The 17,373-nt window shown below is 34.5% G+C and overlaps 1 protein-coding gene across 2 annotated transcripts in view; it reads right to left on the bottom strand.

The window, feature by feature from the left end:
* Positions 1–17,373, bottom strand: part of CCDC91 (coiled-coil domain containing 91) — a 315,250-nt gene that overhangs the window by 55,661 nt on the left and 242,216 nt on the right. For both annotated transcript variants that reach the window (XM_028113274.2, XM_088025993.1), the window contains exon 11: positions 14,443–14,619. In XM_028113274.2, the coding sequence (XP_027969075.2) occupies positions 14,443–14,619 (177 nt within the window). The remainder of the gene's footprint in view (positions 1–14,442; positions 14,620–17,373) is intronic.

Raw genomic sequence — 17,373 nt, 5'->3', positions numbered from 1 at the left:
ATTACTACTATATGATCCTCTACAGAAAAAGCGTGCCAATCCCTGATTTAGGTCATGACTCTCCAAGTTGGCCAAGAGCCCAAGTTGGGCTCAGCTGGGCAGTTCTTTCAGTCTTGGCTGGGGTCTTCCACATATGTGAAATCAACTGTTGGGGCTGATGTGGCTGCCACTACTGAGTTGCCTCAGGTAGAAAGGTTTGTTTCTCTTTCCTGTGGTTTCCCATTCTCTAGCAGACTAGCTCAGGGATTTTTTACCTAGTATCTGGACAGAGTTGCCAAAGAAAGAGTGAAAATATCTTCCGATGATCCTATGTTACTGTAGCCACATTATATGGGCCTGAGCAAATAAGCATTATGAATTGATTCCCAAACTGTTATCTAATTGTCTAAATAGCTTCTCAGTATATTCAAAGATATTAGGCCATCTATTATGTTTCTTTTCTTGGAGACATATCTCGTGGACATATCTCCAGACTGGATTGGTTGTTCTCTAGGTCTGTTACATAACTGTCTAATCTGGATCTCCCTCAGGCATATTTCTGGAAATTCACTACATCTCTCTTCAACTGTAACTCTAGCATTCTGGATATCATTGGATTTTTCTTTCTTGGTTTACTCCTTTGTTTTGACAGAGCACCTCCTGCAGGAGATTCTTGAGAAAAGGCACATGGGAAATAAAAATTTTGATATTTTCTTTGTCTGAAAAATGACTTTATTCTACCCTCAAACTTAACTTATAGTTTGGCTAAGTGTGGACTTCTAGCTTGGAAATTTCTGCAGTTTTAAAGGTTTTTGAGAAATCTGATTACATTCTGATACCTCTTCAATTGCATAAGTTTTTCCTTCTCTAAGAACTTTTACACATGTTCTTTATCCCCATTTCTTAAAAATTTCATGACAAACCTAGTTATAGGTCTATCTAGAAACTCAGGCCTTACAATATAGAAACTCATGCCCTTCAATTTGGGAGATTAATAATAATAATAATACTAAAAATACATTATTTCTTGCATTCTGTTTTCTGTTTTTCAAGAATCCTCTGATTCAGCTAATGAACCTCCTAAGCTGACTGCCTAATTTTCACTATTTTCACTCCTATTTTCTGCTTTTTTCTTTTTTTTTTGTATTTTTACACTCTTGTCTCTGGAAGCCTTCTACAACTTCATCTTTTCTATTTTTTTTTAACTTTCTATTATATTTTAGATTTCTAATCTTTTATTTGACTTAAAAATAGCATACTCTTCCTGTTTCATAGATGTAAAATCTTCTCTTACCTTTAAGAACCTTAATGAGTTTTTTTTTAAACCTTCCACACTATACAGAATGTTTTATTCCGTTTTTCATGGGAAGTTATCTGTTCATACTTGACTATTTGCTCATGTTTAAAGAGGAGAGCACTAAAATGCTGAGTAACATCTCTGTGCTTGCAGTTGTGGTTTATGGACTATGATCTTAATAGCAGAGTAATCTGGCTTGGTTGTTTCCTTGGGGCAATTTCTGATACCAATATATTTAGGTCTTTTATCTTGGGCTGTCTAAATTCCTCAGAAAAGAATCTTCCAATTTCCTGTCTGGTTGTCAGCATTCTGAGAGCTGGGATAGGAAAAACGGCTACAGTTCTCCATAAGCAGGATGAAACTTTTCACCTTGCTCTCCTCCCACCTCCATGTTCACTTTGCCTTGGTGATCTCTGTTCCCACAGACCCTACATTTTATTTTTTTCCAGAAAAGTAACCCCAGTTTTCTATCAGAAGTGGAAAAAATGCATGGGGGCCTAACTGCTTATTAAATAGACTTCCAAACTTTCCTTCTAGTTGAGTCCTCACCTTCATTCCCACTTCCAGAAGTTTCTGGTGCCACAAACAAGTAAGCCTTTAGGAGTCTCTACAATATATATTGGTCTTCTCAGTTTCTAATTTAGGGTTCCATTTCACTAGAGTTTTCATTTCAGTGGTGTTTTAGAAGGGAGTGGATAAAAATAAGTATTCTGTCTGCTTGTTTTAACAAGATATGTGTTAGGAAAAATGTATTAATTTTTTTGAAATAATTTTAGATTTACAGAAACTTGCAAAGGTAGTACAAGAGTTCTCATATTTATTTCATCCAGCTTCCCCTAATATTAACATCTTACATAATTATGGGACATTTATCAAGATAAGAAATTAACATCACCCAATAATAATAAATAGATTGCAGATATTATTTGTATTTCACCAGGTTTTCCACCAATGTCTTTTTTTCTGTTCCAGGATTAATCCAGGGTAAAATGTTGCATTCAGTCACCGTATCTCGTTAGTCTCCTCTAATTTCTGACAGTTTTTCAGTCTTTCCTTAATAGGACATTGACACTTCTGAAAAGCACTTTTCAGGTATTTTGAAGAAATATGGATTTATCTCTTTTTTCTCATGATTAGACTGGGGTTATGATTTGGGGGAAGAATACCATAGGGATGAAGCATACTTCTCATTATACAGTGTCTGGGGAATGTGGCCTTAAACATAATTTATCACTGGCAGCGTTAACCTTGATCATTTGTTTAACATGGTATCTGCCAGGTTTCTCTGGTATAAAGTTAACATTTTTTTCCTTTCTATAATTTATTCAATTAGACATGAACAACTAAGTCCAGTCAACACTCAAGAGGAGATGAATTAAGTTTCATCTACTGGAAAAGAGTGTGTATCTACATTTATTTTTAGACTACAGACAGTTTCTTCTATAGCCATAGAACTGTTACGTATTTCTAATTCTTCTTGCTTCAGTTCTGGGATTTATATTTTTCTTGATAAGTTTTCTTCTCATCAAAACTTTACAATTGATTGGTACTAAGTCATTTATATTGCTTATATCATATTTAAAATTTGTATTGCATCTATGTTAGGTCACTTTATTCATTCCTCTGACATGTTTATTAATAACATCCTTCATCAATCTTGTCAAAGATTTGTGAATTTTATGTCTTTTAAGAAATAATTTGAAACTTTCCAATTCATGTTGTAAATTTCTATCATAAACTTTATTTCTTTCTATTTTCTTGGATTATCCTATTCTTTCTTTTCAAACTGTATTAGTAAATTGGGTGTTAGCCCATTCTTTCCCAGTCTTTTCTATTTTCTAATATATGTATTTAAGACTATGATTTTCCTTTGAAGTGCCACTTAGATGTTTCTCATAATTTTTTAAGTAAATAACAATTTTATTTAATTTTATTTTTAATTTTTTTTAAAGATTTTGTTTATTTATTTGACAGAGAGAGACACAGCAAGAGAGGGAACACAAGCAGGGGGCACAGCACGGAGAGGGAGAAGCAGGCTTCCCGCTGAGCAGGGAGCCCGATGTGGGGCTCGACCTGAACTGAAGGCAGATGCTTAACAACTGAGCCACCCAGGTGCCCCAAATAACAATTTTAATAATGACATTTTTCCTTTGTGTTTAGGTTTAAAAGAATTTACACATATTGAAATGCACAAACCTTAAGTGTATGTACAGCTCAGTGGATTTTCACATACATATACACCCATTCACCTACGACCAAGATCAAGATAAAGAATGTCTATATACTACAGAAAGTTTTCTCATGCTTTTGCCCACCAGAGATAACCACTATTATAATTTCTATCAAATGCCTCAGCCAGATGTGCTTTGTCATGTATCTCACTCTTCCTCACACTGAAGCAATTTATGCATTTGACAAATTCCCTAGTTCATTGTAAGGTCCTTGAACACAACAGCAAAGTCTCATTCAGGTTTGTAATCTCTGCAAACACTACCATTTGTCGTGCTCATAGCAAGTATTTGATATACAGTTCCCTGGACATGCCATGCTCTCTCTGGTTGAAGTCATTTACCCTAGCCTCCTCCTGTGATGATCAAATGTACTCCTCCTGCACAACTCAGTTTGAGCATCATCATCTGTAGCCTTCCCTGAAATGCGTTAGACCTTCCCCATCTTCTCTGGTGAGTTTAAACTCTGCTGAGTTTAGCACCCCTCGTATACCTCAAAGCACTCCACAACTCACAATTGTAATAACTGCTTTACTTGTCTATCTTACCAACTTGAGATCTCTTTGACATCAGGGATTATATTTATTACAGTTCATATTCTTCATGACTAGAACTCTAATATAATATCTGGTACAGAGCATAGATGCATAATTCATCTTCAATAAATAAGTTAATTTTTTTCCCCAATGCAAAGAAAATCTACTTAAGGGTAGGGACTGTAACTTACATTTGTGTTCCCCAGAGCACCTGTATGGTGGATATACCCTAGGTTAAAGCTTCCCAGACTTTCTCAGTTCACAGCTCCCTTGCTGCCTCAATAATTTTTTCTACGGTGCCCTCTAGGCCAAAATACCTACTTGTTTCATTTACTAACTAGTTAGGTCATAACATAGCAGCCATTTGAAAAGATGATACACAAAAATTGAAACACAAATACTTTAATTTCATCTTTAACCTAAATTACTTATTCATGAGAATTCTGTACATAGCAGGAATTGACAGCTCTGTAAATCTTGGCATAAGATCAGACAATGACACTCTCATTTCCTGTTCCACATGGATATTTCCATGGTACTTGCAACCCCCAAATCTAACTTCACTATGATATGATGTACTAGAAAGGAATGTAAGACAAATTAGTATTGTCAACCTAGTTGTGTACCTGGTTTCCAAAAGATCCCAAGTATCCGTGTGTTGGCCTCTAATATTTAAAACATCCTGCAGCACCCTTGTAAATTCACTGCAGCATCCTAGGGCACCTCGATGCAGTCTGAAAACTAGTGCCTTAGGTAATCACAATAAACATCCACTCACTCACTGTTTATTAGCCTCAGCACTCTGCTAGGTGTTAAGACGACAAAGGTGGTTAAGACGGTTGTAATAATAATGATGATAACAGTAATAATAACATATCAAAACACCAGCAGCCATCTGTACAACACCACCACATACTATGTTCCAGACACTACACTAAGTAAGTGAATGAATTTCAGCTGGGTCAATAAAACTCATTAATGATACTTACAATTAAAGATTCTGGGACCTAACAGAGATCTGTGTGAAAGACACAGCAGAGTTAAGCAAAATATAATGTAAAAAGTATTAAAATAAAATTACAAAAGCAATGATAATTTGGTGCTTAAAGTTAACAAAATAGTGTTATTTTTCATCCTCATATTTCATCCTCAGAACAAGTTTGAGAGGCAGGTATACACAGCTATATACTTAAGTTACATGTTTTAAAAATGGCAATATAAATACTTTAAAAGGGGTTTTACAGTAATTATTTCTAAGAGAGATTTTCAATGATTATAAGAATGGCCGATTTTTGGAATGTTAGTAACTAGTTATAAATCTGTGGAGTTGGAAATTGCCATGCACCTATAATGACACAAAAATAGAAACTGAGATCCCTAAACTAAAAAAATGACAGTAGAAATTATATTTTCAATACATACATTCTTCAATCTTCCACCCGATCCATTCTTCACAATCCTGGATAAAAATGATACCCTTTTTGCTAGATACCTTGTGATTTGACAGCTTTGTATCGTACTGAGATAATTTTTTTTTTTAAAGATTTTATTTATTTATTCATGAGAGACAGAGAGAGAGAGAGAGAGGGGCAGAGGGAGAAGCAGGCTCCCAAGGAGCAGGGAGCCCGATGTGGGACTCGATCCCAGGACTCTGGGATCGCGACCCGAGCCGAAGGCAGACGCTCAACCATCTGAGCCACCCAGGCGCCCCTGAGCTAAATTTTTTTACCTACTTCTTCTAACCTGTCCCCCTTCAATTAAATTGAAAAAAACTCATTTTATGACAGTCCTTCAAATAGGTGAAGATGTTACCATATCTTTATTTTTATCTTCTCTGAACTAAATACTCCAATTCCTTCTATAGTTGTGACAAGGTTTCCTGCTCCGTTATTGGTCTGCCCACAATACTTTTTTACATGACATTTATAGTCACTAAAGTTGTTTCACAAATCTATCTCAGTTTTCATTTTAAAACGTTTCCAAGGGCCTCACAACAACTCTGTAAAGCAGGTATTATAAATCCCACTTTACAGACCTGAAAATGGAGCCTCATACATTTTTAAAGTGGTCAAGGTTAAGTCAGCACAGGCTAGGACTCACATCTAACCCCACCTACTTCTTTGCATATTTATTTTGGTAATCAATTATTCTTTTGATGACAGGTAGCAGAAAATTCACAAACTGACTTAAAAAAGAATTTGCAGCCTCACATGAAAGAACATGAAAGAACTAAGGGTAAGCTTCCATTAGTGTTCAAGCAATGTGATCAAGATGGAAATTTCTCCATCTCCAGTTCTTAGCTCTGCCTTTGGTGTAGGATCCATTTTCACAAAAGTTCTACACATATGGTCCCAAGATGGTTATTAACAGTTCCAAGGACTTTCCTATTTTCTTACTGTGAATGACAGTGTTTATATACCTGAGGAAGCAAGTTCCAAAAATGGAGCCTTATAGCCTTGACTCAGAAAATGTGTGAATTCTTAGAACCTGCTAACACAGGGGTAGGACATAATCATTATTAGCCTAAGTAAATTAGGGTTTATGCCTAAATTAGAAAGTAGGTTAAATCTCACCTAAACCACATGGCTAAGCGATAAAAAGTATCACTTTGGGAAGAGAGGAGCAGATGCCAATAAATGTCTAAGATGATCCCATTCTGATTTGGAAATATCGCTCTTAAACCATGGATATGGAAATGAATGTGATGCTTCCATCAGACCGGTGAACGACAGTATACTACTTTACCTAAAAATTCTATCTGGACTCATGCATCCACGCATCACCTAACTGCAAATCTATACTAGCTGTTCAAAGTAATCATTTGCTGAAGCTAAAAGTAATTACTATTTCCTTGAATAACAATAAGAAGAATCATCTCAGTTTGGTACCCAACAGACAATCTGATTAATATATGTTTTTAAAGGATGATAACACCCAAAGCACTATTTCTGGTGACCCCACTTTTGGTAAAATGTACCACTTAAAAGCAACCAAAACTCTAAAAGAGCCAAATTATGCTGATGGAGATCAAGTGTATTTTTTAAAGATTAACATGTCTTCTTAAAACAGTCTTGGTTCTATACCCTCTTATAACCTATTGCAGTTTTCAAGACTCATCTCCTACTTTCAGGGTGCTTAAATCTAGTGGACAAAACAGAGAAACATCCTTTAAATATAATATGCCTGGGCAGTGGTAAAGTTATATATTGAATGCCAAAGAAGAAGAAAAAACACTTGTTTTAACTTAAGAAATGTAAGAAGAAGTTTTCTGGAGTGAAAAAAAAAAAAAAAGCCAAGTTACTACGTTAGGAAAGTGATGGTACCTCAGGGTGAAGGCACAGTATGTCTAAAGGCCCAATCCCACCCAGTAGCATGATATGTGTACCAGCAGTTTGGTACTAAAAGCATGAAATGTGACAGAGAATAGCAGAAGACGAACTGAATAGGTAGGGACCAGGTCACTGAAAGTTTATATTTCATGTTCTGAAAGATTTATAGTTCATCCTAAGTAGCTTGAATGTTATCCTATGGGGTTATGGGGAGGCACTGAAGAATTTAAAGCTCATTCATTTTTTATTCCAAATTGAAAGGGGACAAAACTGGAGGCCAAGAAATCAATGTAGGAAGTCAAGGTAAACAATCAGAACCGCAATGAAGTCAGTGATAGCAGGCAGGCTGGAGGTGTGTGTGCTTAAGGATTATTATCAGGTAAAATGGAAAGGTTTTAATGATTAAAAAGGTATCAAAGTGGGGAGAGAGGGAGGGTTTAGGAAAATCTCCAGTTGTCTGGACTGAGCAACTTGGTAGATAGTTATCTCATTGAATGAAAATAGGAAATATAGCAGGAGGGAAAGGTCTTGAGAGGCAAGAAGGTAACTGATGCACTATTTGTTACTTGTCCCTAATTGCAATAATTTTGACAAAAATGTAATTAAGATTTTACCTTTAATTAACTCGATGGCTATCAAAGTTTTATAAATAAAAATTTTAAAACAAACTAATGAATCAAAATTAAGTCAGTCAATACAGAAAAATTATTTCAGTGTTGTTAAATTATCTGGCCTGCTAAGCTAAAATAGAAATGCTATTTCCTTTTTCAAAAGAAGGGTCAGGTGGCAATGCTGAATTTCTTAAAGAAAATTTAACCACTGATTGTAATGTCTGTGGCTTCGGGGGAAACACAACCCCAAATTACAGTGGCTGTGGTTATAAACTATTATGAAGAGCTTCCAACGTCAGACATAGTTTAAGCGTCTGTATGCCCTGGAGTCCTTTTACAGGACTTTGCTAGAACAGCAAAATTAATGACTCTTCTCTTTTTGCCCATTTTTGTGTCAATAACACACGTACTTTCCTTTTGTTAACAATTTTCAAGGGACACAGAATTAATTTAATATGAAAACCGAAAAAGTCAGAGTCATTAACTTTCTTCTGAATATTTCAGAGAAAAAATGCACAAATCTACAATCCACACTCTGATTTAGCCTTAATTTATGATGAAGGGCAAACCAAGTTATCTCTCAAATCAATTCAGAGAAATATGTGCCCCAATCCTTACGAAGTGTGTTTTTTGTCATAGTTTAACATTCATCTCTTCAGTTAATGTCAGTATTAACACAGAGAAAATCTACAGGTAAATGATAAAGCCAAAGCTGTTTGTCTTCCTTACCTTTGTCAGAGTAATTTTAGTTACTTAAGTTTATACCATTTTTCGCTTTGCCACATTCCATCTTTTCCTTATTTCTAGTGTGACTTAGTGGCCAAAGATGCTAATTGTTGTTAATTCTAAATTTTATTTCCAAAATTACTTTAATTAAATTTGAGTGCTATGAAATAACCTCTTAGAATTAAAAAGATAGCTTCCAAGCTTTGATAATGTCAGTCCCTTCAGTCAATACTCAAACAGTTTGCAGTTCCCTGGACAGTACTTCAAGCTGTATGGATCACAACTAGCTGCTGAAGAAGGAGGGGACAGAGGAGTGCTGGCCTCTGAAATCAGACAGGAGGTGGGCAGAAGATGGTGGAGCTGCTGTTTAGACTCATGGCCCTGAACTTTCTAGAAAATGGAGATGAAGCTTTGGCCACTTAATCTGGGTAGCAGTGTGATACAGAAAGCACTGGTAACTTTAACACTTTTGCAATATCATCTGAAATACAACCCTCACAAGTATGAAACTATTTCTACAATTAAACAGTTAATCTGAAGTGGCCATATTTTTTCTAGGTAGAAGATGACTATATGACTATATTCTATCACCACCACCAACACGACTATTGTGTTACTATTACTATTATGGAAGAAAAACTTCCATAAAAACAGGTTTTTAGCTAGCAGCCTAAAATATTTGTAGAGAATAAAGCCAGGTAAGTGAAACTTAAACATAGAGAACTATTATTGTTTTCTGTCTAATATTCCAGGTGTTTTCCTAAAAGTAGTAACAAGGACATTAAATATAAATCTGAAACTCACAGTTAAAATCCTGTGATTATAAGGGTATGAACAAGCTCAAGAGGCAAAATCTCACATTCCTAGCACTAGTAGTCTAGGGGTAAAGTCTATTTATAAATTATATTTCTGGTGCTGCAACTTAGGTAATTTAGGATAATTAATTAACTTCAAGGAATTTTTTTCAGACCAAACTGTAGTACTTCATTGCTTTTTCCAATGTGCCTTTCTGTGGAATTAATGTGATTAATTAATGAAATGATATCTATATACTTACTTGAAAATTGTGGATGAATACAATTAAGTCATCTTTCTGAGTTAATTGTATGATATTTTAGATCCTGACATTTAAGGACAATGATTAGTTTTCTGGAACACATTCTGTAAGCCCCATATTAGGCTAGGGCCTCCAGAACATGAATATGATTGAGACACTTATGAAGTTCTCAATTCAGTGGGAAGGTCAGTCAAATAAGTAGGTATTTGAATTTGATATATGGAGTAAGAGAATTATAAACTGCAAGATAGGAGGTTAGGGCCTTCTCCAATAAATGACAAGTATTCTCTGAGTATCGGTAATAGTAGGAAGGAAAATAAGTGTACACAATCTTGCTTTTACAGCAAAAAGGGGCACTTTTAAATACAGAGCGGTCCAACAATTTCTAGTGCTAGTTTCTGAAGAGCTTCCATACACATAATGTATAAGATGAGGAGGCTTATAAATCTTGAGAAGTGATCTCCTTTATTCTTTTAACATATTTATAAGATTTGTCCTTGTTAGGTCCAACATCAACGTATCTTCCATTGAATGCTTTGGTTTTTCTGTACATGAGCAATACCTTCCTGTTTCTTTGCATATCTCCTATTGTTGATAAAAATGGACATTAAAATAATATAGCAACTCTAGAAATCAGATCTCCTTCAGCTCCCAGGAGTCATTGTTACTGCTGTTCTGACCTAATTCTGCAAAGTCTGTATTCTTTGTCATGTGTAGCCACTGAGGTCTCTGCTGGATTAGCTCAGTGGTCAGCAAATAATTAGACAGTGAATTCCTTAAATACCTTGCATTAGATAAGTGAGCCATCATTTGCCAAGGGAGTGTGTGTGCTGGGTAACACCTTTAATACTGCCAGTTTTTAACTCTGCCTTAGCCTTCACTTTTTGTTGAATACAATCAAAATCAGTCAGTGGTGAGAGATTAGGGCCTTCTCGGGTCTTTCCTGGGCAGGTGCACAACCTTGTGTATGTGTATGACCTTCAAGAAATCCAGGATTATTTTTAAAAGTCGGCACTTTTCCAAACCACTTATAATAATGACATTTCCCAAATTTCCCTTTTAAGTTTTTTGGCTAGGCTCTTGTTTGACCAAGTGGTATTTCTGTCTTAGGCAGAGGTTAAACAATTGCCACTTACTATTTCTGACAAACATTATGAGGATAGGGCTTTCCCACTAAGCAAGCTCTAAGTAAATGGACACTTTCTGGGAAGCTACCAGATAGGTCAAATAGTAATAATTCCCTGTAGATAGGTTTTTTTTTTTTGTGGAACTCCAAATTTAGTCTGCCCACTCCAGTGGCTTCTACACTGCTGGTTTTCAGAGCTACCATGGTTGTGAGGCTACTACTTTTTTTATTATGTTATGTTAATCACCATACATTACATCATTAGTTTTTGATGTAGTGTTCCATGATTCACTGTTTGCGTATAACACCCAATGCTCCATGCAGAATGTGCCCTCCTTAATACCCATCACCAGGCTAACCCATCCCCCCACCCCCCGCCCCTCTAGAACCCTCAGTTTGTTTCTGAGTCCATAGTCTCTCGTGGTTCATCTCCCCCTCCAATTCTCCTCCTGTTATCTTCTTTTTTAACATATGTTGCATTATTTGTTTCAGAAGTACAGATCTGTGATTCAACAATCTTACACAGTTCACAGCGCTCACCATAGCACATACCCTCCCCAATGTCTATCACCCAGCCACCCCATCCCCCCCACCCCCCACCACTCCAGCAATCCTCAGTTTGTTTCCTGAGATTAAGAATTCCTCCTATCAGTGAGATTATATGATACCAGAGAGCCTACTACTTTTTAAATCTACTATGGAAGGGGGTGGGGGTAAAGCAAGTTAAAAATCTACAAAGTTTGCTATTCTTAGTGAGCTTTAACTATTTTTGCTGAATAAATACTCCTTGGGTTATTGAAACCTTTGGTTAATATCCAGAGTTCTGAAAAAGTTGATTTTGATAATTTTTGCTAGTGTTATCATTCCCTTTATGGAGAAGCTAATTTGCAGACATCTTTAGTCTATCATTCCTGAAATGCTTAGACTTTCCATTTCAAAGAATATCAATATTTGCTCAATTGCTTTTTAGTACATTAAGTTTACAAGTTCAAACATTTAATCTACCTAAAATTTGTTTTAGTGTACAAGTCCAGAAAGAAATGGGCAGCCATTTACAGTTATTTTCAATCTTTTCTAGGTTAATCAGTAAGATACTTTTGTGAATCTAATAAAAACTATGGATCATTTCTGCAGAAAAATCTGCACATATACATAGTTTTGCATAATTTCACAAATGGGCCCCCTTCCATGCAACTCAGATTAAAACCCATGATTTGCTACAGTAACTTATCCTACCTAATTTGTAACATCATCTTTACTGATTTATGAATTACAGAAAATTTTATGTCCTTCTGTATTCCATCCTAAACCACTGGTCTGTCTGTTCTGTATCCATAACAGTACTATACAGTTTTAATTACACCAATCATCTTTCTGCCGCAGAGCCTTTGTACTTGCTATTCCCCTGCCTGAAACTTTCTTTCCCCAACTATTCACAAAGTAAACTCCTCACCTTAATGCAGGCCTCAGCTCAAATGCTGACTCCAACTTAGAGTCCTTACCTGACTATCCTATTTATATATTGGTTCCCTGACTCTCCAGACCTTACACAGCTTCATTTTAATTCATGACACTGATCACTATCTCACATGATGTTATGCCTTTAATACTTTCCTGTCAGTCTTCTTCACAAGAAGGCAGGAAAGTTGTTGTTTTTCTTACTACTTTATCACCAGAAATAAGTACAGCCCCTGGAACTTGGCAGGCAGTCACTTCAATTATTTATGTGAAACACTGAAGAGTAAGTTTGACCAGGTCAATTTGTTTGCTTGCCCTACTGGCCTAAATAAACAAAAGATATATGAACTTCATATGGCTCCCAAGAGAAGTAATTTGTCAGTTTTCTAGACCAGAACTCTGAAGCTCTAAGGGGCTAGTGGAATGACAACTGTTTGGTTGTAGTTTCTTACTACAATTACATGAAAATGAAAGCAGCTATTTAAGAAGACAGAATACATTTGACATCACCACCTCACATTTGAAAACCTGGGCATTAACTGGAAACATTTTTTTCTGTTATATATGTTCCCTGTGCAATTCTTAGCCACAAACCAGTTAAACACACATATATACACATACCACACGATATCCTCTCTTTCTCACATGCACCTAAAATATGCAAACATTTCAAAGAAAATAAATAGAATGCATTTACTCATGACATGCTTGGATTATCTTCACAGTACTCTGAAACTGTGGCAAACAAATGTTAAAGTATATCATATATTGTAGTGTTTTCTGTAGACAAGAATGCTCCTGACAAACCAGCAGAGAAGTATGCCCTTTATGATATATATTTTTCTGTTTGAATGATGAACATGTGCTGATTTATTCATGCACTCCTGCCCAATTTCATGGTGACTAATAGCCCACATCTATGTGAGGTTAGAGCGGTCTGTGGTCCAAAAAGTTTTAAGTAAACTCTCCCAAATCAGAACTTAACCAACAATCTTGACCTTACTAGCACAGAATTCCAACCAACTGAACTGACAATTAAACATCTTATATACAATACGTGCTCAATATGTATTTGATGATACTGACAACAGAAGAATTAGAAAGTAATCATTACTCTAATAGAAAAAAGCAAAGAAATAAAAGAATAAGATCTGTCACTACACTACTGTTTTTTTACCACAAATACTACCTAAAGATATGCTTAATTTTTATAACAAATGGGTAGCCATGTGCTCGAGAATAAATTTAAGTGACATTTTTTTAAAAATGTATAATATTTATCCTGGATATTAAAAGCACTGACTTTTTTAGGGCTTCATTAAGATTAGCTAACGAATTACACAAAAATCTTCTAGGTTGTTTGGTAAATGTTAGTTGTTTTAGCTACATTTATAATGCATGGTTGAATAAACAATGGTAGCATATGTAACACTTTGATTATGGAAAACAAAGACTTCTATAAATGTTATTTTTTGCTTTTTATACTTGTTTAGGGAAGATTTATTCAGGTATCTCACTACCTATGTAACAAAAAAGACTAAAAACATGGAAAATAGAGCCATGAGAATTCAATTATAGAAAGTGAAAGTACTGTAGTTTTTAATTGTTCAGATAAGTAGACAAAAGTTATTTTGTATGTAGGCCATACTTGTTGATATGTTATACCTTTTATGAAACCACGGGGATTATGTGTGAGGTCCTATTAATTATTAGTATCAACTACACATATACAGATATATAAATTAGACATAATTAATAGAATCAAACTGTTTTCTACATATATATTTATTTTGTATTGATTGTGTATGTGTGTATTTGTGAAAAAAGAAAAAAAATTAAACCGAAATTTATATAGTTGCAATAACTAAACATAAGTTTGGATTCTGACTTTTTAAAAAATGATAAAAAGATAAAATTATAGTAGAAGTACACTGATATGTTAAAAATTACTAGTTTAAAATATTATTACTACAGGCAAAATAATTAATATTGATATGTCCACTAAGGTGATTTTAAGATCAAATAATAAGGAAGCTTCATTTTGAGAAAAAAATAAGGAAAAAGAAAGTACTTACAAAGAGTTAATTTTACTAACCTGACTTATTTTTCTTTGTTCTTGTATAGCTTTTTGAATTGCCTGAGATACTTTTTCTTGATCTTTTGCATGCTCAGTCTTCCATAACTCTCTTTCTTCAGCATGGGCTTTTTCCAAATTTTTTCTTTCTTCTTCTATGGCTTTTAAAACTGCATCCTTCATTGCTTCTTTCTCAAGCTTCAAAACAAATAATGATTCAAATGAAAATATTTGAATGAGTAACTGCATAAGTTCTTGAATAAGAAAGATCTGGGTTAACCTAAAAGGTATAAAACTTGAATTCTATAGGGTTTAGTTCTGACACTGTTGTTTTTATGCATACTTAATAACTGGTATAAAATTAAATCAATTACTTGTTTTTGTACAGATATTCATACATTATTTCCAAGGCACATCTAAACTTCACAGAAACTAAGCCTTAACTTAAACTAGTAGTTTTCAAACTATTTGGTCTTAGAATCTATTTACATTCTTAAAAATTATGGCATACTTTAAAGAGCTTTTGTTTATGCCGGTTATACATATTATGATTACTGTATTAGAAACTCAAACCAAGACAAAATAAAAATATTAATTCATTTTATATTAACATTAAATGCACTGTACATTAATGAGTAATATCTTTTATGAAAATTAACTATATTTTCCAAAGTGAAGAAGTGAGAAAAATATCTGTGGACTTCCTTAATATTTGACTTAATAGAAGATAGCTAGGTTCTCATATCTACCTTCTGTTTTAAATCTGTAGGATGACTTTTGGTTTAAGTACATAAAAAAAACTCAGTCTCACACAGATACATAGTAGAAAAGGAAGGAGTACCTCACAGCCAGTTTAGATCTTTGTAGATATTGGTGATTCTATACCAAAACTTAACAAAGGATAATTCTTAAAGGGTAGTCGCAATAAGGAAAATCACATAGGGGCAATGAAATTTCTGTATTCTGCTACATTTTCTTTTCTTGCACTTTAAATGAGTCCTTTATCTATGCATGAATTTTTAAAGCACTTTTATTTGGAAAATACTGATTCAGTAAATTATGCATCTCCTCTAGATGTTGACACATCTCATTATATCATAACAAAAATGAAGGTCACATTTGTTAATATCACCATCAATCTCATCAGAAAAGTCTTTAAGTAATCTGAAATCAGATACAAATTTTCCAAAATTCCAATTTTGCTTTAAAGCTCAACTTATCATTGGCAACAAAAACTGTTAGTTTTCTGGAGATGCTGGGCTCATTCTGTTTACTTTGGAGAAAATGTCTGCCAAATACTAAAGTCTGCATAACCCTTGTTATTCAGTAAAATGGTTTTCCATGAAAACTGTCGACTTCAGTTGCAACTCAAACACAAGAATTTCTCTCAAGAGAAACCATCATACTTCGGGATGCAGTAAAGTCCATGGTCCTCCCACCTTTGATGCCCAACCTTAACACTTTTCTCTTTCTTCCAGTTAGCCAAATTTGAGACAAGTTATCAAAGTGAGTTACCATTTTCTGAACCCGTTTTACTTTACAATTCTTCTCTGGAACTACTCTCTTATTATGCTTACCAATGCTCTCCATTTTGTTAAATCCAAATAACATGTTTTTGTTTTTTGTTTTGTTTTGTTTTAATCCCTATTTTTCTTGACCTCAAAGTGACCTTCTCCATAGTTGACTATTTCTGTTATCCTTTTCTTGGTTTGCACAGTAGCATGCTGCTTTTATTTCTACTTATATGACTGACTCTCTTCAGTTCTTTGTAACTTCCTTCTTTCTCTGGATTTTAAATTTTAGAGTACTTTCAGGGCTCAGACCTTGTACCACTTGTTACTCTATACTCTCTTGTGAGGTGATTATACATAACAATAATTAACACGGTTACCATTACCATCTGTCTGCTGAAAAAAAGAAACAAACCATATTAGCATCTTCAGGTCATTCTTTTCTCCTCTGAGCTGCCAGGTAGATTTAGTTGCCTACTTGCCTTGTCATCTGAATATATCACAGGCACCTCAAACTCTATACCAAAGAAATAGTACCACTTTCCATGTTGTTTCTGAGGCAATACTCTGGGGGTTCCCAACTTGGCCTCCTTCTATATTATCCACACCAAAAATATATGCTGATTCCATCTCCTATTTCTAGAATTTGTCTATTTTTTTCCCTTAAACTATTATTACTACTTTACTTCTGTCATTCACTATCTTTTATACAGACTTTGGACACACTCTATTTATTTTTTCGTTGCCTCTAGGCTTTCTTGCCTCTAATTTTCCCCAAATTAATGTAAATTATTATTATGTCATACCTACACTCAAAAATTTCAATGTGTCTGCCCTTACCTATGGAATAAAATTCAGACTCACAATTCAGAATACTAGCCCCCTTCAAGCTAATTTCAAAAGTAATTTATTGTTAAAAACTCCTGGCACAGAAGTACTATCTATATACTCATAATAATTTAATGCATTCCACCTTGCCTTATTGGTAATAAGTAATACTTACGTGTTTGTAAATTCTTTTAAGACAAAAATCACAGTCATCCTTTAAGTTCCACCCCGGCACGGTGATGTGCAAATATGAAACTTTCAAAATATTTGCTTACTAAATTTAAATTTAAATCCAAATCTCAAAAGTTAGTGCTATGTATTTGTTGGCATATATATATTTAATATGTATGGATACACAACTTAGAGGAGGTATTTCAAAGTTGGCTTTAAAAATCACATATCTTTTTGTAAATATATATATACATACACATACATTATTTGTGATGATACCTATTAAATACCAAGTACTTATTAGTGTCCCAACATATATTCTCTTTTAATAATAATCTAAATATGCAGTATTTCAATGTCATTCTAGTCCTGTGTAACACGAATTTAACAATATGTATAGCAGCATTCTAAGTTTAACAGGAGAAAAAAGAAAAAAACTCTG

This window comes from Eumetopias jubatus, unplaced genomic scaffold, assembly GCF_037043125.1.
Source record: "Eumetopias jubatus isolate StellerSeaLion01/CBP00866 unplaced genomic scaffold, mEumJub1_p1.0 scaffold_8, whole genome shotgun sequence".
Lineage (NCBI taxonomy): Eukaryota > Metazoa > Chordata > Mammalia > Carnivora > Otariidae > Eumetopias > Eumetopias jubatus.
Note: the sequence above shows the minus strand (reverse complement) of the source record. Positions and strands in the feature narration are given on the sequence as shown.